The sequence below is a fragment of the Pezoporus occidentalis genome, unplaced genomic scaffold, assembly GCF_034315485.1.
Source record: "Pezoporus occidentalis ecotype Australia unplaced genomic scaffold, CSIRO_AGI_Poc_V1 ctg66, whole genome shotgun sequence".
In the NCBI taxonomy this organism is placed as follows: Eukaryota; Metazoa; Chordata; class Aves; order Psittaciformes; family Psittacidae; genus Pezoporus; species Pezoporus occidentalis.
Window position 1 is genome coordinate 2,231,281 of NW_026916009.1, and position 26,081 is coordinate 2,257,361.

Sequence of the window (26,081 nt, forward strand, 5' to 3'; positions counted from 1 at the left end):
TTCAGAGTCTAGGTTAGAAAACTTGGTGTACAAACACACGCTACCAGGCTAAAAAAGGAAACTCTTCAACTGGGCTATAAAAGCTCAGTATGCCAAATTCAGGGCATGCTTTTACAAGTCTGATTTTTGAGTCTGAGGCTCTTTAGATGCCCCTTCTTTCTTGCTTTCTGGTCCACCTCATAGGACAAGCTAGACCTAGAGAAGTCACAGCTATCCCCAAGGTCCTGGCTGCAGCATCCGCAAGGGAGCAACCAAGCTGGCCAGCCATGTCCAGCTGCACCCGGTGTTTGTGACCTGGAGAAGCTGGCTGGGGCACAATTGTTTGCCATTTCTTATAAGTGTGGGAGCAGAAGGAAAGGGTCTGCTCCACGGTTAGGGACAAACCAGGAGCCAAGTGCTACACCAGTTTGGTCCAATGCCCTTCCTGCAGCCCCACGGGGCCTGAAGACAGCAGCAGAGCTAGAAGGCATCACATTAAATTATTCAGGGATTGATTCAAATAAAACCCTTCTCCATGCAGGCTGTGCTCAAATTGCGGAACTCATTGCCACAGGATGCTGCGGCCACCAAAATTTTACATGAACTAGGAAAGCAATTAGATACATTCATGGAAAAGAAATCCATCAGGGATACTGTCGCTGGCCAGGGAATCCCAGAGCCACTGCCTGCTGAGAGTGGGAGGGTAGAGGTGCTCCCCACACTCCCCTTGGGCTACCCTGTTCCCAAGGAATATCATTTGCTGTTGGCCACTGTGGAGGTGAAGGAGCTGAATCTTTGGTTTCATCTGCAGTGACTGCTCTTATGTTACTAACTGCAACAAAACTACAAGCATTTCATGAGCCTGTGCTGATACAGTCCTTGAACTTAAGAATAATCAATCCCTTTGCTAAGCTTTTCTTTCCATCCCTTATGCTGATTCCCCCTCCCCCCTATAATAACAATACCTAATTTATTAAGTTCATATTTGAAACCTGCATTTTTCAATCTTTGGTACAGGACATTGCCCTGTCTTTATGATACTTTTAAACAAAATCTAAAACTAAAGCTGTACACACAGAAGTAACACAAATATTTTTGTAGATGTCTTCTTAAAAGCTTCACTCTGAACCCCTCTGATATATGGTAGCAAGTAACCAATGGAAAACAGGACTACTTTAAAATAAAACGACATTACTACATGTAGATACGTGTGAAAGTGGCTATCTGCAGCAAAGAATTCACAGTAAGTGGAACAGGTACTCACCCACTGAGGCAATTCTTGCTTTTCATCGTGCTTCCTTCTCATTGCTACCATTTAATTACTTAACCATTGTCCAGGCTTTTTTCTTCCACCCTGCCAAAAGGTGGGGAAGAGAAAAAGAGAAAAGATATTTCTGCATATAATATTCACCATCACTCAGAAAGCACCTGTGCAGAATTGGCTCATATAAAACCTATGTGGAATTAGCAAGATTTTGTTTCTTCTTTTTAAAAAAATTGTCTTGTCTTTTATTGTTACAACTTCTATTATAACACTGTTGTGCCTTTTTAGTCTGTGGCATGAACACAAAGGATTACCATTGCATCTGAAATCACATACAAAATATCAAAGTAAATTTGCATTATGCCAAGTTATTCCTACAAGTTTCTTGTTTTTCCTGAAAATCAGATCATGTATTAGTTTGACATTTTGATGTTAATTCAGAAGAAATTGTTGCAGTAGACTGAAGCCATTTAACTAGCAGTTATTCTATTTTATGATGTCATCCAAGTTGCAGAGCTTTGGGTTTGTTCCCTACTGAAAAATAAACTCCAAAAGAGAAATTTTCCAGTAGTTTGGGCATGGTTTTATTTTACATGGCTAGTCATGGCTTGAATTACTCGAGTTTCCAAACTGGGCTCTTGTTCCCTCTTCCTGAACAGTATCTTCCTGTGGGCAGTTTCATTGAAACAGATTCATCTGTGGTGTAACTGAATTAAAATGTTCTGACCTATGCTGTATTTCAGGTGTAAGCCATTGGCTCAGCAGTACACAAAGTCCAAAGGCAGCACAAATGTTGCCCCTAAGGCTCAGTAGATTAGTGCTGGTGAGCATCAGTGGGTGGATGTATCAGCAAGGCTTTAAATACTCACCTTGAAAGGGACAGCAATGACAGCAAACCGGTCCTTAGGAACTTGGAACACCTTGGGCACCTTGCTTTCTAACAGAGGCTACCAAGGGCTTGCACATCATGCAGTTTTAGAGAGAACAGAAGATACAAGGCAGCCCTCCCTCGATGAAGGTAATGGTCAGCAAAAGGGCCTGAAAGAGCTCCCAAAGCCCATCAATTCTCTCAGGGGGCCAGAGCCCCTTATGAATCCTCTCTTCAGTCAAAAGAGTGTTTGTTGCATGAACTACTAGCAAGCAGGAGGCCTCTCCTGCGTACTCACCCCCTGCCACATAGCTGGGTCTGTGGCAATCCTCTGTCCTTTCGTTTTCAGGTCTTACACGTGGAGCTGTGGGTGAGCAGCAACAGCACCTCTTGGGCATCACAGCGCTAATGCAAGTGGTGCAGGGAGCTGCTCAAAACTTTGCAGCTATTGCCTCCAGCTGCTGAATGCTGAGATGTGGCTGCATTTCAGCAAAGGTCATTTATGCAGCTTTCACTGCAACAATGGGGTTAGAAACATACTTTTACTCACCTAAAAAAAAAATTCTCCATGCACCAGACCCCAAACCTCTGCCTGATCTGAGCTGTGCCATAGGCACCCATTGCTCTCCAGCAGGCGAAAGACAAGTCTATTTTGCTGCCAAAAGGGATACAGCTGTCCTTTAGATATGGAAAAAAAACTACCTCTTAGGGTTTCCAAAATACAGTCTTTGGCTTTATATTCCTGAAGCCAATTGTCAGCCACTAAGACCACTATCACAGTGAAGTTTAGAAAAGCATCCAAAATACCTCTGGCACTACTGCCACCTTTATTCACTGCACCAATATTTACCAGCCGCTAATAAAGCTATTTTAATCTGCACAGAATTCATAATAAACTGGAGGCTGGCAAAAAAAAAAAAAAATAAATAAAAAGACAACACTGATTTGTAAGAAAAATAGCAGTTTCAGTCATTAAAAAAGAAAAACCATCCATGCCCAGAAAAATCATTACAGCTGAACTTACATTACTAAAGGTTAGGCATGTGTCCTATAGTAATGACAGCTCTTCCTAAGGCACAAGCAGAAATGTCAACAGTGGTTGATACCAGTTCAGCTTAACTTACATGACAACAGAGCCCAACATCTTTTTTAAACAGGAGTTTATAGACATTCTTTTATCTACATAAAATGTCACTCAGAAAATATTAGCTGGAAGTGCCTTTAAGAATGCAAAGATCTGTTACCAGGATTATGAAAAAGTAGTTGCTTGTATTTTCATTAGTTTCAGGACATAGAAATGTCATTTGAAATGTCCTTAAATTATGCCAGAACCTCACAAATCTGCCTTCTATCAGCTGGATGAAAAATTGGCACTATTTTTCATTTCTCAGGATACATTAAACACCAGACTCTGCATTGCTAAGATCAAATGTTCTTACAAGCTATGAGTAAGAGCACTGAAGCACCCCAGACACTGGGATGTTACCTACAAGTGACTTTTCTTGCCAGAGCAGCAAGCAGACAGGCTGCTGCACTCGCAGAGGATGTTGCTGGCGGCTGCTGCTTGACGGCCACCAGCTCCTGAAGTTCTTTATTGCTCCAGGACAGCCACAGTTGCCACCTTTCTTGGGACACCACTATAAGCAGCACATGGGCACACGATGTATGTTAATGGTTGAGTGTGCTAATTAATCTGCCTGGGGGACAAGGGGAGTATCTGCTGCTGCAACTATTTGAGTAGATTTTGGGTTTACACATTTGCAAAGTGAAGTTGCAGGCACTTGGGTCTGGCTGGTTGTTCTCTGGTGGCATTCTGGAACAGAACTGTGAACCCATGCAAGCTGTAAAGGAAAGCAGAAAACTACTGCAGCTTACCACCTCATATGCATTGGCATGCATAAGTGCTGCCAGGAGCTTATATTTCAACTTTCAAACATATAGGATGAGACTTTCAAGAAAGCTCTGGCTCTACTCACATGGACCAACCAAATTCTTGCAGCTACAACAGCAGCCAGTGACTTTAAGGGTTTGATTTTAAGTGCCAACATTTCTCTCAAATTTATATCTTACACTGCCTAAGCACATAGGGTCCCCTGAACATCTGAAAGCTTTTGGAAACCCAAGTCCTGCAATTTCCTGCTGTTCTCCATTCTGTGTACCATTTAATCGTCTATGTTATTTATTTTAAGAGTAAGCCACACACAATGAAAAACACTGACACAGACTATAGGCAAAATAAATATTTTATTGGTTTAATGTACACTTTTTAAAGAAATCAGCCCTTGTGTGTCTTCCTAACACAATTTAAAAATCTTATAAACTTTCTCATATAATATTGTTATATTTGAAACTATTTTTGATTAAAGACCTTGACATAGTGTAAAGAGTTTTAGTAGATGGAAACGGCAAAGGAGTAAAGACATTCCAAGCACAACAAAATGGGATATTACATACCCACTAAATGTCTATTTGACCACATAAAACCTCCGATGACTTCCAATTTGCTCCACTGGAACAAACGCATGTTCACCAGGCTAACTGAAAATACACTCCGTGAGGGATGGGGAAGGAAAAGCGATTTTTTCCCATTTTCCCCATGATACAAGCAAGGTCGTTCATCCATTTTAAGTTGCACATTGTAATTGCTTTCCGATCAGTAATTTTTATTGCATTTTGGTTAATATGAAGCAGACGAGAACCTCTTTTGGTATGACTGAATGCAGTCAACACAAAGACAAAAAACAGTGCTTAAAATAAGGCACTTTTCTATAGAGGGGTGGGCAAACAGTAAGGAAGCAAATAAAATTAGTTAAAAAGTTGTTTTCTACACAAAGATAAGGCTTTCAGTGTCAGAACTTTAAGTAGTTTTAAGTAACCTCCTAGCATTCTACCACTCTGCTAACAGTAACCGCGGCGAGAATTAACAGCAATTTTTACAACAGGATCATTTCCTTCTTCTGAAGTGGCACTAAGTAACAGCAGTGAAACCATTATTGGTTGTTTCAAGCTCTTAAAGTGGATCAGTTATTGCACAATAAATACCTCACAGAGGTCAGTGTTTTTGGGGGCTTTGTGTTGTGTTGGGGTTTGGGGGGGATCTCGGGGGAGGTTTTTTTGTTTTTTTTTTCTTTTTGTTAAAAAAAAAGCTAGGCTGAACACATGTATGTTAGTTACAAATTGGTTACGTCTGGAAATCTTCAAGTTTCATGATGTATCATTAGACAAAGAAATTAGCTACACAAAAATTTACAACAGGGACATACAAATAAATACAAAACCTTTCAGAGAGCCACAGTTTTTTAAGGAAAACTTGCTTTCAGGAAAGTAAGCAACTAGGTAAAGTGTCTAAGTCTTTACAGATGAACTCAAGGAAAGGTACACATCATAGAACCAAGCGTCGAGTACAGTAGCCTATCTCAGCAGCTTTAACATCTCCTGAAGCAAAAATAACTTGACACTTTCGCCAGTGTATGCTGCCCCAAGCAGAATCCCACAGCATTTCAGACTACATCCAACCTTATGGAAAAGAAAAAGCAAGACAAATAGCTAAATTAGATTTTTAGAAGTCTGCTCTATATGCTTAAGTATGTATTTTGATAATAATTAATACCTAAGGCAGGCAAACTACACAAATTCTCTTGAATGATGCATTTGCATGCAAAGTTATCACAGAGCACACTGAAACCAAAAACCAAAGACCACTGACAGCAGACAAACCAAACTACAAATCAGCTGATTTTGTGAAGCTATCCAGGATTATCAGTTTGTTCTGCATTTAATGAACTTCAAATTTGATCACTTATATTTCAAGAGGCAAAATGCAAACAAAGAAAGGTTTAATATAACCATGATATTTCATGATTAAAAAAAATAATAAATCAATCTGGCTCCCAAGCATTACCTGCAGTACCAGTTTCATGGCTGTGTATCTTGTTTTGCAGTTGCAGATCTGCTTTGGGGTGATACAGCTGCTAACAATCCACTTACTATTTCTCGTCTTATTTCACCAACAATAGATTCCTTTATCTGAAAGGGATTAGCCAAAGTTTTACGGTCAGTAAGTTATATAACTGAAGGATAAAACGAAATGATACTGCAGATACGTTTGACATTATCAGCATATGAAAACACATACCATCACAATGTCAACTTTCAAAAAATGCAAATAGAAAAACATGAGAGGTTCTCTTGGAAAAAATAAATAAGCAATTTTAAAGTTATTTCAAATCATATAATTACAAACCAAATAGTTTTGTTTTTCCAGATGGTAAATATATAAATGCATGTTTTACCCTTAGGATAACTAGTTTTATGTTAAGAAAAAAAAATACATTTCAACTATGTAAAGTTCTGAAAATTGCATTTCAGGATATAAATGCCAAAAGCACCCCAAATGCACTGCTTTTTGCCATTAAGCATTATCTCCTGAAAAGAAGGCAGGACTGATCTGCCTCACAAATGGATTATGCAGTAGGAAAGGTCCAAGTCCATGAACATGAGCTGCTGTTTTCATATAAATCAAAAGCAGACAAATCCCAATTACATACTTTTAGCTGCACAGAGAACTTCAATAGTTGCTGACATCATCAGTTGGCCACTATGATATGCTCTATGCCAGCAAACACTATTTTTCATTGGATTGTGACAGAGCATTTATTCATTAAGTTTTACATAAAACAAATCTAGGCGTTACTAATAGCAGGCACCTGAGTGTGGCTGAGGCTAGAACAAAGGAAGAGCAGAGCACCAATAGCTACAGTAAAAGAAACAAATGAGAAAAGGATGCAAACCACCGTTCTGCAAGAGCATGTTCCATTGGAAAGGAGCAGGGCATTACAAAGAAAAATACTGGCTGCTTGCAAGTGCAAGAAATCTTTGGCACCAACACATATTCTGGATAGTCTTCAGGAAGGACTAACAAGCCAGATGTGTCTTCAAGGACATGCAAGGATGACAATGTGAGAGAGTGCAGCAGGGTATGAGCCAGAGCCTGGATGCTGGGATCACTCACAGAGACCCTCATCAGCCCAGTTAAGCAATACAGTTTTCTTTTTCTTTTAAGTCTCCCCTTTTCCTGGTGCGTCAAAGGGATTAAGCAACAACGTCAGAAGGGTGGCAACAGCATTAGCAACAGGTTATTTATCCCTTGTTCTCACTGGCAAGCAATTCAATCCCTAACCTATTAGTGGCAAAGTTCCTCGTTTCATTACTGCTTTGCATCAAGCAGAAATTCAGAGACTGTAATATTACTGGGAAACAGGTTTCCAGTTGGATTGCTTGCTGATTAACTGACTAAAGAAAAGCCAGTGTGCAACAGGACCTGGTTTACCAACAGCCACGAGTCCTGAGGATGTCTATGCCAATGCACACAGAGATATACAAAGGATGCCTTTAGAACCACTGTAAATGCAGTAAGGGCTTTGTATTTTAGAAACACACAGGGAAACCTGTCACACCGCACCCCAGCTGCCCAGCAGGTCACTGTCACGAGAGGTTCCTGCACTGCTCTCTCCACTTTTCTTCCCCAGTATCACATGCGGTAGGCTTGTGGATACACTACAAAACGGTCATTCTGCACCCTTGTCTCACCAGATAGACAAAAATAAACCTCGCTTTCCAAAGAAAACTGATAAAAGCTTCCCAAATTAGCAGGTAAATGGTCTAGTATGACAGACAGTCTTACGGCAGGGTGGAGAGTGGAGGGGAAGCGGCTCATGTTCTATTCTCAGCTCTTCCAACAACTTCTGGCTTGACCTTGGTGAATTACTTGAGCCCTCCCACTCTCACCTTCCTGCCCAGAAAACAAGGCCACTCTCCATTGCTTCTTTTCACTGTTACTGCTTCCTCCCTCCTTTCCAGACACATCAAGGTAATTCTTGCATGGAGAGTGTGGCATCGATTCCTGCAGTGACTCAGTCCCATGTGTGTGTCATGACAATGGCCAATGTTTGACTCATAAATGATTTAGGGCAAGGTACACCTTCCATTTGCTCTGCAGAAGGCAAAGTTAGCTGCCAAGGCTTCTCTATACAAAAGACTGAAAGCAGTCAATGAACACTCTCCACTGGTATTTATAGCAGCTGAATGAGAAATTGATCATTTGAAATAGGAGAGAACCCACTCATTTATGGTACATGTGTTGATACAACACCAATATTCAGTATCGCATCAATAACACAGTAGCACATTCACATATAGTTTTACTACAATAAACCAATGGTCTTAGATCTCCCTATCAACGAATTGTCTTTACTGTAATATTGTGTTGCTGCTAAATAATGACCTGATTGAGAGTGAAATGTGCCACAGCGTCAATTCTGGAGATGGCTGTTCTTCACCTACTGATGGAAAATGGGCATAAGGCTTTTCACAGTCCTCATACATTTCCTATAATTACAATAAATATTTTCTATGCTTTTTTCCCTCTTGTGCCACTTTATGGCACCAGCTGGTGGGTTTTTACACTCAAGATAGTAAGAGAAGGAATACAACACCTGCACAAGGGAAGTATGAACAACCAACAGACATTTTTGATTGGTGCTGAGCTAACATAGATTTGAATGGAAAACAGAAAAGGGAAGATTGTCTATCAGACTATCTGTCCCATAAAGACCCATTACAGCCTCTGAAAACAGATGTTGACAGGAAAATCATAATTCTTTTAAAGTATAACTTCAGTAAATGTAATTCACAATGGAGAACTGTTGGGAAAAACAAAAACTGCATTGCTCTTAAGCAGAAAGCTTTTTAAACTATCACATCTTTTAAACTGCAGAAGAGCAGACTGAGAGGGCCTAGTGGCACTCCTACCAACACTGTGACCTAAGAGCCAAGCACTAAGTGCTTCATGTGATACTCCAGCGGAGTTTCATCAAAACAAGAGGGCCACTGTTTGGTGTTTTAACATTTCATGTTGTTGAATGCTTTTCCGTGGGAGTTAGTCCATTAACACTAGAGGTTAACACCATGGATTTTTTTAGTGCCAGCAAATAGTTACAGGTCAAAGCTCACATGCATTAAGACCCACCCAGGCATATTCTGAAACACTGCCTGACTCTTCTTTCCCCAACACGAGGTCACACAGCTACAGAGAATGGGAGGAATAAGCTGGGGTTTTAACATTCGTGAGTGCATACATCAAGAATGCATTCTACCAGATTTCTTTCTTTTGCAAACAAAATTGGAATTCCTTTGCTAACACCAGGGCTACTTCAGGAAAACACATTTCAATTTATGCTCTGTTTTAGCTCTTATGAAATATAAAAGATTTTCCTAACCAGTATTTAAAAGCATATTCTAGATCTGGGAAAAACTACCAGGTGCTTTGAGCCAATGCATCTTCACTCTGCCCTGTAAAACGTCTCGTGTTGAGAATCCTGAGATGACCTGAAACAGGCTGACAATGAAGTTAAACTGAGGGACAATCTCTCTGTGTGCTCAAACATTTGCAAAGTGAGTCAGGCTCAGTTATTTGCTTACTACTCATCTTTGAATAGTAGCCTCCCAGTTCAGTGCAGATTCTTTCAGCATTACAATGTCCTCAGTGCCACACAACCCAAAGTACAATCTCTGTGTAAAAAAGTACACAACTTTATTTGCTATCAATTAGTGAAGTTAAAGAGAAACTTTCACACAGGGTAACCTCAGAAAATATTGACTGAAATAACTCTGACTCCAGCTCCCTTTATTGTCTCTTCTGCTTTTACAGTACATTTGAATTACAGCTCTCTCCTTCCTCTCAGCTTCTCCTTTAGCAGACCTCCACCATGACAGCACTCATCTGACATGCAGGTTTTAACAGAAGGGCTGGACACAAATGCAATATCATGGCTTCACTGCAAAGTCAACAGCAAAGTGCAACGCATGAAAAACATCTCATGTGCAAGTCTTCTCTGAGCATTAGGCAAGGAACCCCTTTAAAAAGGCATGAAAGGAAAAATAATGGACCAGAAATAAAATACTCCCAAATGTCCCAAATTCTGGCATCTCCAAAAAAGCCTTTCCCAAGAAACCTTCCAACTTTAGTTACTTTAGAGAAGATGGCAACAGGAGGGTGGCAGAGGGGGAAGACATTTCAAAATTGAATGTTTGCCCCCCCCCCCCTTCATTATTTTGCTTTTAAAGTAGAGGTGTAAATTTGCAGCATCACAAGCTCCACTCTAAAGATCAGTGATGGACAGAAGGTGTTCAGCTCCTAATGCTGACCACAGTAATGATGAGGTCTTTGGTCTGGTGGTACCTCACCATGAACTGACTGTGGTACCCTTCCCCAGGGTACCCACAGGTACCCACAGGATAATGTTGCGCTCCGTAACTCACGAGGCTATTTATTCAAAGTTGGCCTCCATTTCACCTCACTGCCAAACTTCATCCTCTTTTAACACCAGCAGTTCACCGATGGTTAATGCTTTTGGCTATGTATTATTTTTTGCACTCTCAGCTCTGGTTATTTATGGAGTTACCCAAAGGTAAACAAAGTAAGTATCTTCATATGCTTCCAACCATCATCTTTCATTAGAACACTCCTTAGTAATGCTCTCCTGCTTCACAGTCTCACTGTACAAGTGTAAAGTACCTACAACAGTGAGTTGGCCAAGAAAACACTTCCACTTTGCAGAGAGAGACACAGCAGAGTCTTGTGGTCAGATGATGAATAAAAGGATCTAGTACACCCTGCATCTTTCAGCACTGACAGAACAGGGGTGAAGGTGTGGCAACCACACAGGTGTGGCTGGGATCACAGCTCCTGTTTTATCATGAGATGACTGGCCTTCCTCTCATCTGACTTCAGCCTGCTTCACTTACACTCCTACAGGCCTTAGTGGTTTGGGGTAGAGAGAATGAGAAAGTATTTTTAAGGTTATTATGGAGTTGTTTCAGAAACATTATTTCATCAATCTGTTGTTTTAGCAAGCAAACACAGATTTTCACCTGGGAATCTGCAATACTGCTGTGTAACCAAGTAGTAGAGGTGGAAAATTCTTTCTCACCTGGACTTAGAGTAGCAACTAATAATTAATTTACATGCTCACCACTATTATGGAAAAAAACATCTACTGCTTTGCACAAGCATATAACTGTAGCTTGAATATCCAGTGACAAGCTCTGAGCCTTCAGATGGAGCCCTGGCCCAGTGGTCAAGAGTTACAGATAGGAGGTCTTTAGGTTTCAGTAGGATGTTCAAACATCCTAGACCGCAGCCCCTCCCTCCTCACCTCCCGTATGACTTGCTGCAGCTCCTCCTGCTCCACTGCTTTGTGGATTTCATCAACCGAAGGCACGAGAGGGACTTTTTCAAGTTTTTGCTCCACCTCTGGCTTGGAGCCTGCAGGCTCCTCAGAGCTTTCCACCTGCTGCCCGGCGCCTGCTCTCACTGGTGGAGTTGGTGTTAAGGCAACAGAAGCTCGGTATAACTTCTTGCTTTGACTCTTAGACTTTCCTGTAAATTCAGAGGATCCAGCACCAGCTTTTCTACCTGTGTGACCGGAGCACACTGAAGAGGAATCAGAGTTTCCATGGGAGAATACAGACTCTGCACCCTCTGCTGGGAGAGTTTCCAGTCCAAGATCTCCCAGTCCTAAACCCAGTTCAGACTTCAGAAATGACTGCTCTCTAATAAGTTCGGAGACCTGAGGATTCAGAAAAGAAATGGTCCTGAATAAGCATATAAAAAAGTCACACAGAGACACAACTATACCTTCCTGTTATTTATTCAATCACTTACTCATTCCCTCCATGCAACAAACATAGCTATAAAATAAATATACGCTTTGCCTTTATGACTGCAACAAAGAGGATCATAAAAAGGAATGTTTTTTTTTATAAGCCAACATAAATACAGATTGTGGCAATTCCCCAAGTCCCTGACTTTTGCAATATGGATGCGTTCTGCCAGAGCCATTGACAGAGACACACGTAAAGGCTTGATTTTGTTTTTCTTTGCACAAACAATTCAGGTTTGTTCTTTCTTTTCTGCAGTCTTTGAACTGCTTGTTTTCAGCAGCATAAAATGCATAGAAAAAAACCAAGAAATAATTTTCCCTAGAAAACTCACCATGTAGCCATTGTATCAACTAAATGCAAACGTCTCACTTTTACATTTTCCTCTTAAAAACAAGTAAGATTTCACAGCTACTTACACCTATGGCTAAATTTTCTTAAGGGAAAATGCAGCTGTTCTCAACAGAACAACTCAAGTGTGTAAAGTATTTCCAAGATTATGTGTCAAATGAATCTCCTGAAACCTTTTTTAGGAACTCCCTTCCTGGTTCTTTTTCTTAGTAAAGCATACAGCACACAACAATTACTTACTGGTTCAATGACATTCAACGGAGAAGGGCATGATAGATTGTCAGCGCTTCTGCTTCCATATATACCCTGAAAAATTAAGGCAAGTTAATACATTGAGGGTTTTTTTTAGAGCTGAAAGAAGCTAATATAAACATACTGCGTCTCAGACTGCTTTCTCTAAAAGCAGAAACTGGGAAACAGGAAGCAAAGCTGGTTGGAGAAAGTTTATTTCAGTCATTTTTAAAGCTGGCCCTCTTCTATAAAAGGATTTACAAATAAAGAGATATTTATATGGTTCAAAGAATGCAAGTTTGGCTTGGGATCACAGTAGAATCAAATTTTCCTGTTCTTGGGTTTCAATTTTTTTCCCATGACAAAATACTGAAGAGGAAGATGTTGCCTGTGCCTGTGCTGCTTCTACAGAAGAGAATGGGACAAGAAAGAGGAATGAAACCCAGGAAGAACGCATGATACTTTTTGCCTGCATTTCTCTTGTTTGGCTGATGACAGAATTGCAGTGAAAAAAAAGAGGAAGTCTTCCACTGACTGAAAAAGAAGAGAAAGTTTATCAACATGCCACCAACAAACATATGCAAGTGTCTCTCTTATCCCCATTCTTGTACTTCTGGGGAGTGCTAGTGGGAGCAGAGCTTCTCTGACTGTTTGGTGGGGAGCCACATGTTCATCTGAAGAAGTTACAAAAGGCAATGGAGGGGAACAAAAATAAAGATGGCAACTGGATTTTCCTGGGTTATTTTGTTCCATGGATTGGCAGAAGTAGAGGGGAAGCACACCCCACTTCTCCGGAGAGAAACACTCTCATGCATCATGAGATGCATTTCTCATCTTTCTGCCCTCATTGCACAAGTAACAAAACCAGTGTAGGGGAACTCCAGAAAGACCATCACCATTCCCCAAGGATTTTATACGTGAGAACTACCTACCAAAACTGTGAGAATTCAGGATCATGACAAGGTAAAAGAAGAAAGCACTGACAAAAGAGGTCTGAAATCTCAGACCTAAAAGCCCCAGAAGATATGTATGTCCCCCTATTCACACATCTCTTCTCCCAGACGAAACACTGACTGAAAATAAAAAACATATGTCCCCTGATAATACACAAGTCATCAATAGATTCTCCAGATATCATCCCACTGTAAGAGTTTTAACAGTTATGAGTTATTAACATTACACCGAGAAAACATACAATGGTGTTGCATAGGTAATACTTACTACATGTGTTTGAGGTCTGTAAGGTGAAGACATGTGCAGACTTCTCAACTGGTCCTCCAAAGCAAGCAGGCGTTCTTCTAACTGCATCTCTAACTCCTGTAGCTCCATGCGGACAGACTTTCTCAAGCTCTGTAGCTGATCTGCTTCATATCTATACCAAGTCCATCACAGAAAGAACAAGGGCATTCACTGCACTCAGCTGCACACCACCAAGGGGGAACTGAGCAGGACAATCCCATGAGTAAAAGACTTCATACAAGGGAATTCAAAATGGAACACAGAAAATTCCTCTTTCATGGAAAAATAACTCCTAAATGGAGCAAAAGTCTTTCTCCATTTATAGAAAATATATGTCACTTCATGGAGACAACTAAACAACATAATGTAACTGGACATCCTCCAAAAATTTTAGCTTTAAATGCTTAAATATATGCAAGCAGATGAAACTGGCATTTATAGATTATCTAATGAAATAAAATTTAAAACCAGTAACAAATACAATCACAAAGCAATGCAGTAATTGCATATTAGATCTCCTGTGTGGTTCTAGATTCCCACACTGTTGTAGCTACATTTTGGCCAGAATACCACTGTCTAAGAAGGCTAACTGATTTCAAACATGTTTACTTTGAAAGTGATTAGTCAAAAGATGATTCAACTTAACTAAATTTATAAGCAGTTTTGAAAACTGTTCCAGATCAGCTGCTGCTGTGACTCATGGTGATTCCAAACACAAAGACCCAGAATATGAATGCCATCTGTAGTGGCCAGTCTATGTTGGAAAAGAATCTGAATGCTACAGTGTTAATTCTTTATTTACATCTACAAAGATGGAGGGTGTGGGATGCAAGCTGAAAATCTTTAAGGCTTTCTCCCCTGCCAATATCTTATGTTCACGTGTCCTATGAAAAAAGTCTTTAAAACCTAAAGCTTTAAAATCACTTTGGAAAAACGAAGAAGACAAAAAATAATCATCAATTAATGAGAATTGGAGATTAGGAAAAACAAAGAAGAAAAAACTTTAGAGTGAAGTAGTATAAAGAAAGGAGAAAATAAGTTTTTGGCAAAAAGTCAGCTCCAGCCCTGTTCAAATTGAAACTAACAGATTACTTGCTCTGATTTCAGGCACAATGGCACACTACCCAAAGAGTATTTTCCCTTTTTAAGTCTATTTTACCTTTCTTCTTCTGTCATGTGCTGATAAACTGTTGTTTGTTGACGTAACATTGTCAATTCCAGATCCATCATTTGTGTTCTGAATAAGTTTAGATTTCGCCTCACCACCTGTAGCTCCTGGAAAGTATTCTGAGGGTAAAAAGAAAAAATAAGAAGAAAAGTGCATTTAGTGACAATTACCTGGATGTGCCCTTTCAGTCAAGAAGAACCTCAGCAACTTCAGGATACTAGGGAGGCTGCATGTTGTGAACTCAAAGTAATTCAAGAAAACATTTTCAGATGTATCATAGAAGCAAACATGAGAAAGGATTTCCACACATTTAAAATAATTCCTTTTTAAACGTTATTTGCAGGATACTGACATCTGTTTCTCTTGAGAGCAAAGAGGCAACCCCCATAGTTAGCACAATATGTGGCACATTTAGAATGTTTCTTTGTATTTTATTTTGACTAAGTACCACTATGTGAACGGGATCACTTACTTCGTAGAGAGGTAGAATCGATGATCTCTGAGTAGTGTAACCAGTGGCAGCAGAAAGGTCCTGACCCCTCATCACTGGGTACTGGGGAAGAAACAAACAATTTGAAATCAGAAGGCCAGCAATCTCCTTTGTGAACTCATCTGCTCAAACATGCAGATACTCCAAAGGCAGCCACTGCTAAAACACTACCTTTCTGGTATCGTGATTTCTGCTATCTATGTAAATATTGTACTGGGACAAGGAAACCTTACAGAATGGCAGCAAAAGCTCTTAACTTGAAGCATGTGCACCAAAGCTGTGTAATGCAAATGTGCTGTAGGTGAAAAACCAAATTAATCCTGTCTGATGCATTAATTACATATAAAAGCTAACTTTCTCCTGCACCAGGCATTTTATGCCTGAAAATTCAGTAGTCCCACTTGTCTTAGCTAATGATAAAAAGAACAACTCCAAAACCAGAACTAAGCAAATTAAATTGAGTCCCATTTTCAAATCGTGATTATAGTCATTTGTTGTGAGGTTTTGTTCAGCTCTTACTTTGGTTGTTTCTTTTTGTTGCTGTTGATTCTGGTTTTTAATCCCACTATATTGCCTACATCCAAAAACCCCTCTGTGCTAATGATCTCTCATGAAAACAATTTCCATTTGCATTTGCACCAACATACAGAGTAACCAGATAAAATTATGGGGCTGCTACCTGTAGTGACATGGCACAACAAAGAACAGTAGAAACAACAAAAACCTGTACCTCTTCAAACGTAAAAAAGACAGCTTGTCCAATTTAATTTTGAGAGAATTCAAAGGTCTATTTACATGCCATGGAAAATTTGACCCATGCCCATTCATCCAGAGGAGTTTTGCTCAAACATGATCACATCAAGGGGAAGTTTTGTTCTTCCTGTCCCAGTTTCCTCTGTTCCCTGTTCTACCAGGAATTTATCTACTCCTCTTTATTCCTTCCTAAAATCAGAATCATATATTTGAAATATCTCAACATTTTCTTTAGCAGCCAATTATGCTGTATGCCAAACTCAATTCCAGCTGCAGGAAAAAGCAGAACTAGGGAATACATTTTCATACAAACCTCCGCAATGAAAAGGACCAAGCCCCCAAAATGGAACTAAACAAAATATGCTGGAAGCAGAACAAGTGGGCTAGGAGATTTTATTATCCCCTCCCATACTATTTTTTTTTTAAATTGAACCAGCTTGAGCATGAGTTTTGGATCTAATACAGATCAGTGGGTTTAGTTAACATGGTACGTGAAGCACAAGTACTGTAGCACACTGTAACCTTACACAAATCAAGGCCATAATTGGTACACATGAGGGAATTTTACAAAGAAGGATCAATTCTGCAAACACTCTCAGGCACACCATCCACTACCTTGAGCAATGGCTGACTTAAACCACAGCTGACTGCAGCTTTACACTGCTGAGCTGGTCACAGTACCAAAGTTTGATCTGAGAAGCAGGGCCATCTGATATAACCAAATTCAGGCTGGACTAGCCTCTAAGTTTTGACAAACGGCAAAAAAACAAAATAACAGGGGTTTAAGAAAGCCCACCACAGCCTACAACCTGCAATAGGATACAGGCAGGCCCATGCTTGTTCTTGGGTAAAACCCACAGAAATTGTCAAAGCCCCACAACTGAATAGTCTTCATATGCTCATACATAAGCAAGGAGAGACTGCTGCAACTGCCCTGCCCACGTAGCCTCCTGCAGCAGCTTGCAGGCTCACAGGCTGGATCATCACCTAGGAGAGCAGCAGTACAGGAATGGCAGAAGAGGGAGAGCTGGCAATCAGGGGGGAAACAGCAGAAGGTGTGGCAGAAGCCAATAAGGGAAAAAAGTGTTCTTGCATTTTAAAACATTTCTTCTCTGAGTGATGAGACAGAGAAAATTTCACATGCTCTGACAAAATCAATTCTTAATAAACGACTGATGACATCAGGAACGTTTTGACTAGTGCCAGAGCTGAAAGCGCAGAAAAGTGGCAAGAAACAGCACAGAACATGCAGGGATCAATCAACACTGATAACATTACTGAAGCCATGCAACTAGCAATCAAAAAACACCACATTTTTATCAGTTGGATGGAAAGTACGTCAAAAGGAAGACAGAGGTCAAAGGACTGTCAATATGTATTTTCAAATCTAAAGTCAATGACCCTCACCTTAAAATAATAGATTATAGAATACATTGTTCCTCCCTCCCACCCAGGAATATCCATAAAGGTAAAAGAAAGAAAAATCAATCTGGGTCAACTACAACAAAAAGAAATGCAAAAGTAGCAGAGCACTGGAAATAATAATTTGCCACTTCAAACAGAAGCTCTTAAAATAGTAGCAAATCAAACATACACAAAATGTCATTTTTTCCTGATCCACTACACTATGCAAAGGAATATTCATGAGGGCATCTTGGTTCTGTTAAGGATAAAATAAGAATCCCCTTTGCCAAGGGGCAAAATTTGATTTCCTCATACCTGTGAGAGGTTCTGCAGAGAGTTTCTAATGTCATGTAGGACCCTGCGCAGCTGCATCTCCACAGTGGAGGGTGGGTTGATGGCATGAGGTCGATGAGGAAATCCAGCATGCCTTGGAGAGAAGGGACAGCTGAAGGGAGAAAAGAAGGTGCTGCAGGAAGAGCCAGAGATGCTTGGGATGCTGTGGGTGCTCAGTGTCCTCACGTGCTCGCAGAGCGGTCTGTCCTGCCATTCAGCAGGGAGGGAATGGAGGGAACATGTTGACTGGGACATGTGTGCTGGTGTGTGCAGTGGGCAGCTCTGTACCCTGGTGGGATTGGGCTCCTCAGATGGCTCAGTCTGGGGCATTTCTTTTTTGGAGGATGAAGGTGCAATAAACAGTGTGGATTTGCACACTGGCTGACTGGAGGCTGCCTCACCCTCAGTTTTGTCTTTCTCAGACATTGCTTTCTCATCTTCCTCCACACGTGTGTACTTGTAGGTAAAGGAAGGAGGACTGCAGAGAGTCTCTTTTCCTGGAGTTAACTGGACATTCACAGAGGACACCACTTTCACTGGATTCAGCAATGCAGATGGGAGAGACTGAGACCGTCTCAAAGGATAGCCTGATTCAGCAAACCAGAGTCTCTGCTTTCTCAGGAGTTCTTTTGACTTCCCAGCCCTCGAATCAGATGCACTGACAATCCTCATCTCAGCTCTTTGCAAGGCAGTATGAACTTTGTCCACAGATGAAGTGGAGGAGCCACCACCTTCCAGAGATCCCACTGACTTGAGGATATGGTGCGTGTGGTACTGAGGAAACTCAGTCACACTGCTTTCCTCCAACAGTTCTGATTGTTTTTGCTCACTGGAAATGTCTTCCTCTTTAAAGCTGACCTCTCCTTGGACTGTCTCCAATAAATGAGATGACTTGCTTTCTTGCTCTTGATTTTGCTCAGTTTCATAATCAACAATTTTTCTGTCTTCACCCCTTCTGTTTTCAGAAGGTGACCCTACCTTTTGTCTCTCTACTTGAGAGATAATATCCTCCTCATCATCTTCATCATCCTCCTCATCATCATCATCTTCTTCCTCCTCAAACTTATTGAAACAGGGCAGTTCCTTGGCTATCGGTGTCCTCTGTTCCTCACTATGTGATGTCAGCGTTGTCTCACTATCACAGCTGTCAGCGCTGCTTCCCATGCCCTGCAAAGACTCCTGAACCTAGGAAAGACACAAGTCAGCAAAGGTGTGAACATACTGAAGACTCATCTACTGCCTTCTGAGGACTTGGGCTAAGAATCCAAGTCCATATTCGTCAGGCATTGTGGTCGGAAGCAGGGATAGTAATGCAATTAGTAGGCAAGAAAAACAGTGAAGGAGAACAAAGAAACCATAGTGTCAGATAAGTTAGAAGGATATTGAAGTATGGCACCAAAAGGAGATGTGGGGGGGTTTAATTAAAAAAAAAAAAAAAAGAAGAGCAAACTATTCAACATTTTTTTGACAATAAACTCTTTATTGCCAGAACAATAGAAATGGCAGCAGAGTAAAAAGAGTAAAATGCTAGTATTTTAGGTAGTGATGAGAAAGGGGTAGCAGGGTGGCAGTACATGACATCTCCAATATATAAAGGTTCAGCCAGTGCTGAAATAAAGGGTGGTATTAGGGAATGCATACAGAGAGGTGAGGAGAACTGTAGACTGTAGTGAAACTAGTACTACAGGACAACACCAAGAATGGGAAAACCAGTCTGCCCACATAGTTGTCCCATTTTAAGTCACCGAATTGTTTGAGATGCTGAATCTCATATTAGGCTGCTAATCTCTATTGAAGACTGCATCCAGTACTACTATGCCCCTTCTCCTCCTACTTCTTCCCCTTTATATTCTAAATCACAGGTTAAACAGAGCACATGTATGAAGGAACTGCTGATTTAATAGGTAACAAACGGCAGGAAAAGCATCTATAAGAAAAGAAAAAAAAATCCATCTGTTAATTGCACAGCATATCCATCAGGCTGGCCTGATTCACTGGTATGTTTACAAGAGGACAACACATTTCAAAAGAATTTGTGGTATAAAGCACATTCTTGGAAGTTTACCACAGTTGACACATGAAATGCAAATTTAGAGAAGCTTTCCCATCTAATTTCTGCAGCTCTCACCGTGATTAGAACACTAATTATTAGTTCCTTCTAGAGACATAACTTATGGTGTATGACAGGCAATAGTTCCTTCTCCAGCCATCTAGTAGATTTCAGTCATGAAGGTCATCTTCATAAGCTCATACTTAATGTTGCACTCACTGGCACAGCCACAAATTAGTATGAAAGATTGTGCAGGTTCAGATACTGATCAAGTAAAAAGAACCAAAAGAACACGATAGTGTAATGTCTAGGTGAAATTGCATGTGCTACACGTAAGTATAGCTGCATCTCTAATCCTCATCACCTTGTTCAATACAAGTCAAGCAAACAAAACTTGGATGGAGAATTTTTTTAGCTTCTTTGGTAACATGCAAGTCCCCTGCAGAATATCCCATCTCAGTGCCAAAATCTCCCTTAGAAATCTTTATTATGGGTGTCAGAGATGAAAGGCAATATAGTTCCAGTTTTTGAGGTTTCTCCTGAGTTTCAGAGGAATGCTATAGCTGCTAGAGTCAATTATTTAACAGTAGATGGCACTAACTTACCATACTTTAAAGAAACAATATGCACCCCTCTGTATCCCCTTCATCTTTTCACAGGTTTTCTTCACTAGCTGCCAAGTTCTCATTTCCACTATCTCATCATTCACCCCCTATTTTTTTTTTAATTTAGCTCAACACTTGGTCTGAATAAAGCAGTGAAGAGAGCCTAGCAACTCCGTGGCACAAATCTCGTGTAGTATCAATACATCTTTTCAAAACAGCATAACAGAAAGCAGAAAAATCTCATCCTTTTACAGCCAACACAAACTCCACCAGTCTCCAGTGAAGAAGCATAGCTGCAACATGCTTTTAATGGACTCTTAGTCAGGTTGCAACCAATATAAAGATTGGAAGTGAGCAGCTCTAATCTGAGTCACCTTCTAATATGCCTGCCAATTTCAGTGCAGTCCCAGTTTAGTAGACAGCAGAACCAGTATCTCAGACTATTACGCTCATTATAGAGACTCAAGTTCATGATTTCCTTTATTCACTCTCTTGCTCTTGGAAAGAATAAGTTGATGTTTAAGGAAGACAGAAAGGCTACCACCGTGTTGGCTTTCACTTTTGGTACTTAGTTGAAAAACTAAACCAGAAAGCATAAAATACCAGTACCAAAATGGAAAAGCAATGTTGATGGATGGGGAAGGTAGGAATTTATTCCTATTAAGTGCCACACATATTAAAACGTTTGGTGTGTCACAATGAAAAAAAAAAAGATACAGTAGCATTAAAAAAGTTCAGCAGCTGCAAACCACAGAAATGAAACTACTGGTGATAGGTGATATCTAGAATACCATCTCTGTATTCCTCTGGATGTGGTTTAGATGCCAGACAGCTGACTGATGGCCTTGAGGCCAGGAACCAACTCAAGACTTTTTTCTGGCTGATTGACAGAGAATTAAATCATGGCTATTACTGTGTGAATGTTTTAGGAGAGGCAAGAGAACACCTCTCCTAAATATAAGGGATAACGCTGTGCAGACATGTGCATTGGGCAGACACTTAAACATCATGCTGGAACAAAAGCCTCCCTTTAGACATGCCGTCTCTGGTCAGTATCATGACAAGTTCTGGCACTGAGATCAAAGGAACTGGAACAAGAAAGAGTGTGAGAGCTCAGGATCGACTAAACATTAGTATACTTTCACAGCAAAGTTAGTATGGAATTATTTTCACCGTCAGCTGCTAACTGAAAAAAAAAATAATAGAAAAATAAGAAAAAAGTGGCAAAGCAAAAATGATACAAGAAGTTAAATGATCAGCAGAAAAGCTACAGTCTTTTATAACCTTAGTCTCTACCCACTGCAGTCGTGAGAGGAATGGACTATGATTCTGGAGCCTCAGTCAGTGAGAAATGATACACCAGAAACGGCAACCAGGACATACTGAACTTAGAGCTTATTCCAGGCCCAAGAATACCCAGATTATCCTACCAGAAAGGCTTTCAATTTCTAAGACAGTTCTTTCAGTGACTCAGCAGGTCCAGCTCTGAATATTAGAAGTTTTATAGAATCTAGACTGACAGTTATGACCTCAGTCAAACATCAACACCCCTCCTGCCCCCCTCAGGTCCCTCCTGTCCCTCAATAATCAGTTATATTTCAAGCACAGTTTAAAAGCCTTACCTGAAGCTGATTAAATGGAGAACAATCTGTGGAGGAGTCCTCAGCAAAGCCACTGCTGTCAGAGTGCTGACTGGCAGTCCGTAACAGCTGATCTGTTTAAAACAAGCAAAACCCAACTACAATTACTTTTCAAATCACAACCTTCCAAGCACAATCATATTCAACACATGCTTTCCTTTTACATCAAAGTAACATTAAGTGAATAACACAATTCCTTTTCAAGTTCCACTTTGAACAATACAGAGAAACAACTTGTTTGTTTCAACCAAAAACCTCTTCTCATGCAAAGCCCTACTTGCGAAACTTCAAGCAGCAGTGGAAGAGGAACCATCTTTTACATCTTTCTTTCCTGTGCTGTGTAAAAAAAAACCCACTTTGCAGATGTTGCCACCGATGGAGTTTTCCCTTGTAAAACAGAATCACTGGTTAAGTCACATGCAGGCAGTGGAAGAGGTGCTTTTGTATTGACATGTACAGATTCACCACCCCTCCTGATAATGGAGATAAAGGAGATCACTCACCTCCTGCCAGCCTACACCACCCCATACACCCAGAAAAACAGCATCAAATGAGCAAAGAGGGTGATGCGCAGAACTTTTCAAACTGCTAGAGATGGTCCTAGTGGTCAAATACAAAACATCCTGACACAGGAGCGGGCAATCTGCCAAAGCACACTCCCAGCACTTATTTTATACACTCAAGATAAGATCCGCCCCTCGTTCTTTTCTACTTCCATTAGGTAAGTGCTAAAATAACCTAAAGAGGTTCTAAAATCCTCAGTGCCACCCAGGAGTGGTTTCCCCTGGTGCAAGCACTACACTCACAGATCTGCTTTTCAAGAAGATCTTAGTAAGCTCTGCAGTGCAATATTGCATGTATGTTGCTTTCAAACAGACATAGGAGGCACCCACCAAGTGTGGGGTTTACCTTACAGCACCATAAACACTTTGCTTAGCCAGATGGCAGCATGGCCAACAACCATATCTCACCTCCAGTTCTCAGCAGAAGTGTAAAAGTTTGGAGATGGAATGCGGCCACAGCAGTCTGTAGTCCCCAGACCTCTCATCATCTCGGGGCAAGAGCTCACTATTGTCTTCTCAGAGGCCCAGCGCAGAATTTTGCCCCACATTCCTTCAACCACTTAACTGTCATCACATAATTAATCCCAGTTCACAGCTCAGTGCTTTGGAATGCATTATGAAAACTGTTTTGAAACTTGGATATTCAGAACTAATTTTTTTCAGTATTCCTTTTGACCAATGTTTCACTAATATACAAATAAAAGCCTGCACAGGCCCAGAAGTTTGTGAACACCAGGAGGAGCAAACTGCCTCTGTATCAGCAATTTCACACAGCTTTTAGGGAGTGCCTTTCAAATTGTGCTGCTGTTCTGTTATCATGGCAGTCACAATATCCTGCGATGATAAAACAACTTTTCTACCTCAAGACAGCCATCCCCACCCAGGTTCCTGTAAAGACAATGGGAATTACTTCCCTGAGAACTGGAATACCTCTTATTAAATGCCCAGTATAATTAATATGGCTGACAGAGCATGCCCTGAACAGGTTGCCACTACAGCTGAGGCTGGTGGGAAGCTGCCACCTCCTCCAAGGTGAATAGTCTTGTACACAGTACAAAAGTAAAATTCAGTGGTTTAGAACATCTTCTATAGGATATGCACATGCTTTGACAGCATTACATGACAGATACTGCCAGTCAAGTGGTCAGTCTAGAGCAGAGGCACTCATACCTGCCTCATCATCTTTATCCATGGCAAGAGACTAGCACAGCATAAACAGATTCAAACTGCTTTGGTTACATCTAAGGTGACATCCCCTTAATACAGTCATCTCTTGTTTTCTGTGCTGCAGACCTGCTAGGATTTATTTTTTTTTTACTGTTTTAAAAGCAAAGAAGAGAAGACAACTTTACTAAGTATAAGTGATCTTCTGCCATACCTTACCCTTGTCTCTTGCAAGTTCTCAGAGGTCTCCACTATACCACTATCATGTTAATGTAGTAACAACTTTTAAAGAATAGGAATCTCTACTACTTCAGTAGTAAAATGACAAGGTTTGCCTCTGTAAAGATGAAATATCAAGTACTATATTGGGATATACTGATAAATAATGGTACCTACACTCCTTGACAACTATTGATCCAGATGTACAACCTGCTCTGTGGCACCTGGATGTCTCTCAAGTTCAAGCAGACAAGGGGAAACTATCTTTTGTAAAAAGATCACTGCATGATACCAATCCTGCAGCCCAAAGCTATTATCAACACTACACAGAGGAAGCCTTCTGAGCTACAGGGAGGTCAGAAACAGCATAATAAGGAAAGCGTGGGAGAAGGAACCAGCCAAGATGAACAAGATCAGGAGGAATAATCAAACATCTCACTTCAACACAGCACAAATTAAAATGCCCCTTGGATTATTGTTTTAAGCTGTATTAAAAAAAAAATCAAAATACATTTAGGCACTGAATACAAGACAGAGAAATGTGGGTATTCAGAAATACATCAAATAAGATGACAAAGTTCTAAACAAGAACAGATGATCAGGGGACTGGAGCACCTCCCATATTAAGATAGGCTGAGAAAGTTGAGGCTGTTCAGCCTGGAGAAGAGAAGGCTGCGTGGAGACCTCATAGCAGCCTTCCAGTATCTGAAGGGGGGATATAGGGATGCTGGGGAGGGACTCTTCATTAGGGACTCTAGTGACAGGACAAGGGGTAACGGGTTAAAACTTAAACAGGGGAAGTTTAGATTGGATATAAGGAAGGAGTTCTTTACTGTAAGGGTGGTGAGGCACTGTAATGGGTTGCCCAGGGAAGTTGTGAATGCTCCATCCCTGGCAGTGTTCAAGGCCAGGTTGGAGAGAGCCTTGGGTGACATCGTTTAGTCTGAGGTGTCCCTGCCCACGGCAGGGGTGCTGGAACTAGATGACCTTAAGGTCCTTTCCAACCCTGTTCTGTTATTCTATGATTTTATGATGAAGAAAAAGGTCTATGGTTCACAAAACACGAGAGCACAGATTTATCAGAGAACCATTATCTAATAGCGGAATAATTAATCTACTGTAAAATAATATTCAGCTATCAATGGACTGTTAGTCTCACCAATCCAAATAGTCCCATCAGGTGCTTATCTTACATTTTCTGTGTCACCTGACTGCTTACATGGAAGAAGAGAAGAAATATGTGGAAACTGCCCATGAAGTAACATCTATGGCTTTTACACCTGTAAAGCTCTAATGCACTTTGTATTTCACAATATTAGTAATAAATTCACATTCGCAACTTAGATATAAAGTATTCCATTACAGGATTAAGTATCTGCTGACTCTTTTTCACGTATTGATCGTACCCTGCACCCCAGCACTGCCAAAACCAGCTCAGTAGGGAGTCCTGCTGCAGAAACTCTTCAGAGTTCCTTGGGATTTCCTAGCTTCTAGAAAGATAAGCACAGACTCCCAACAAATACTAAATCTGTTCCAAATGTTTTCTTCTCACTCCCCCATCTCCAATCTCCTGTGGAGCTGCACCCAGAGAGAGCTATAAATACAATAATGTATTGAGGACAGGAAGTGCTGACAATGTGCTTTCTTCACTTTCAAGAACTAAATTTTCAAAATTAATCACTGCTTTTGACTATCAATGTCAGATGCCTTAACAGAAACAGTTATGTGGCTATGCAAAATTTCACAGAGCCACTGATGTCAGCAACCAGACATGAATTACAATGCCTCAAGAACAACTTTGTTCTCTACACATTACCTATATTTGTCTTGTTTGTTGTTTGGGCAAAATGTTTGGGCATTTTTGGAATGGAAGAATTTAGAAATATGTCAGGAATAATTTTGTTTTCCACCTAACAAACCTTCCTTCCAGATAACTTTACAATAAGCAACTGAAGCTTTTCATTCCTGCCTACTGCATTCTTAAAAAACCCCACATGCACAAAAATATATCCATATTTGAGGTTTGCAACAACAAAGAAC

General features: G+C 40.6%; 1 protein-coding gene across 2 annotated transcripts in view; it reads right to left on the minus strand.

Moving 5' to 3' along the window:
- Positions 1-4,336: 4,336 nt before the first annotated feature.
- The window catches only part of ITPRID2 (ITPR interacting domain containing 2), a 40,913-nt gene continuing 19,168 nt past the window's right edge, over positions 4,337-26,081 (minus strand). For both annotated transcript variants that reach the window (XM_062640710.1, XM_062640711.1), the window contains exons 11-19: positions 22,078-22,169; positions 17,783-18,985; positions 15,293-15,373; positions 14,812-14,939; positions 13,635-13,785; positions 12,423-12,488; positions 11,327-11,740; positions 6,013-6,137; positions 4,337-5,627 (exon numbers count right to left, since the gene is read on the minus strand). In XM_062640710.1, coding sequence (XP_062496694.1) covers positions 6,027-6,137; positions 11,327-11,740; positions 12,423-12,488; positions 13,635-13,785; positions 14,812-14,939; positions 15,293-15,373; positions 17,783-18,985; positions 22,078-22,169 — 2,246 coding nt within the window. In that variant the 3' untranslated portion in view covers positions 4,337-5,627; positions 6,013-6,026. The remainder of the gene's footprint in view (positions 5,628-6,012; positions 6,138-11,326; positions 11,741-12,422; positions 12,489-13,634; positions 13,786-14,811; positions 14,940-15,292; positions 15,374-17,782; positions 18,986-22,077; positions 22,170-26,081) is intronic.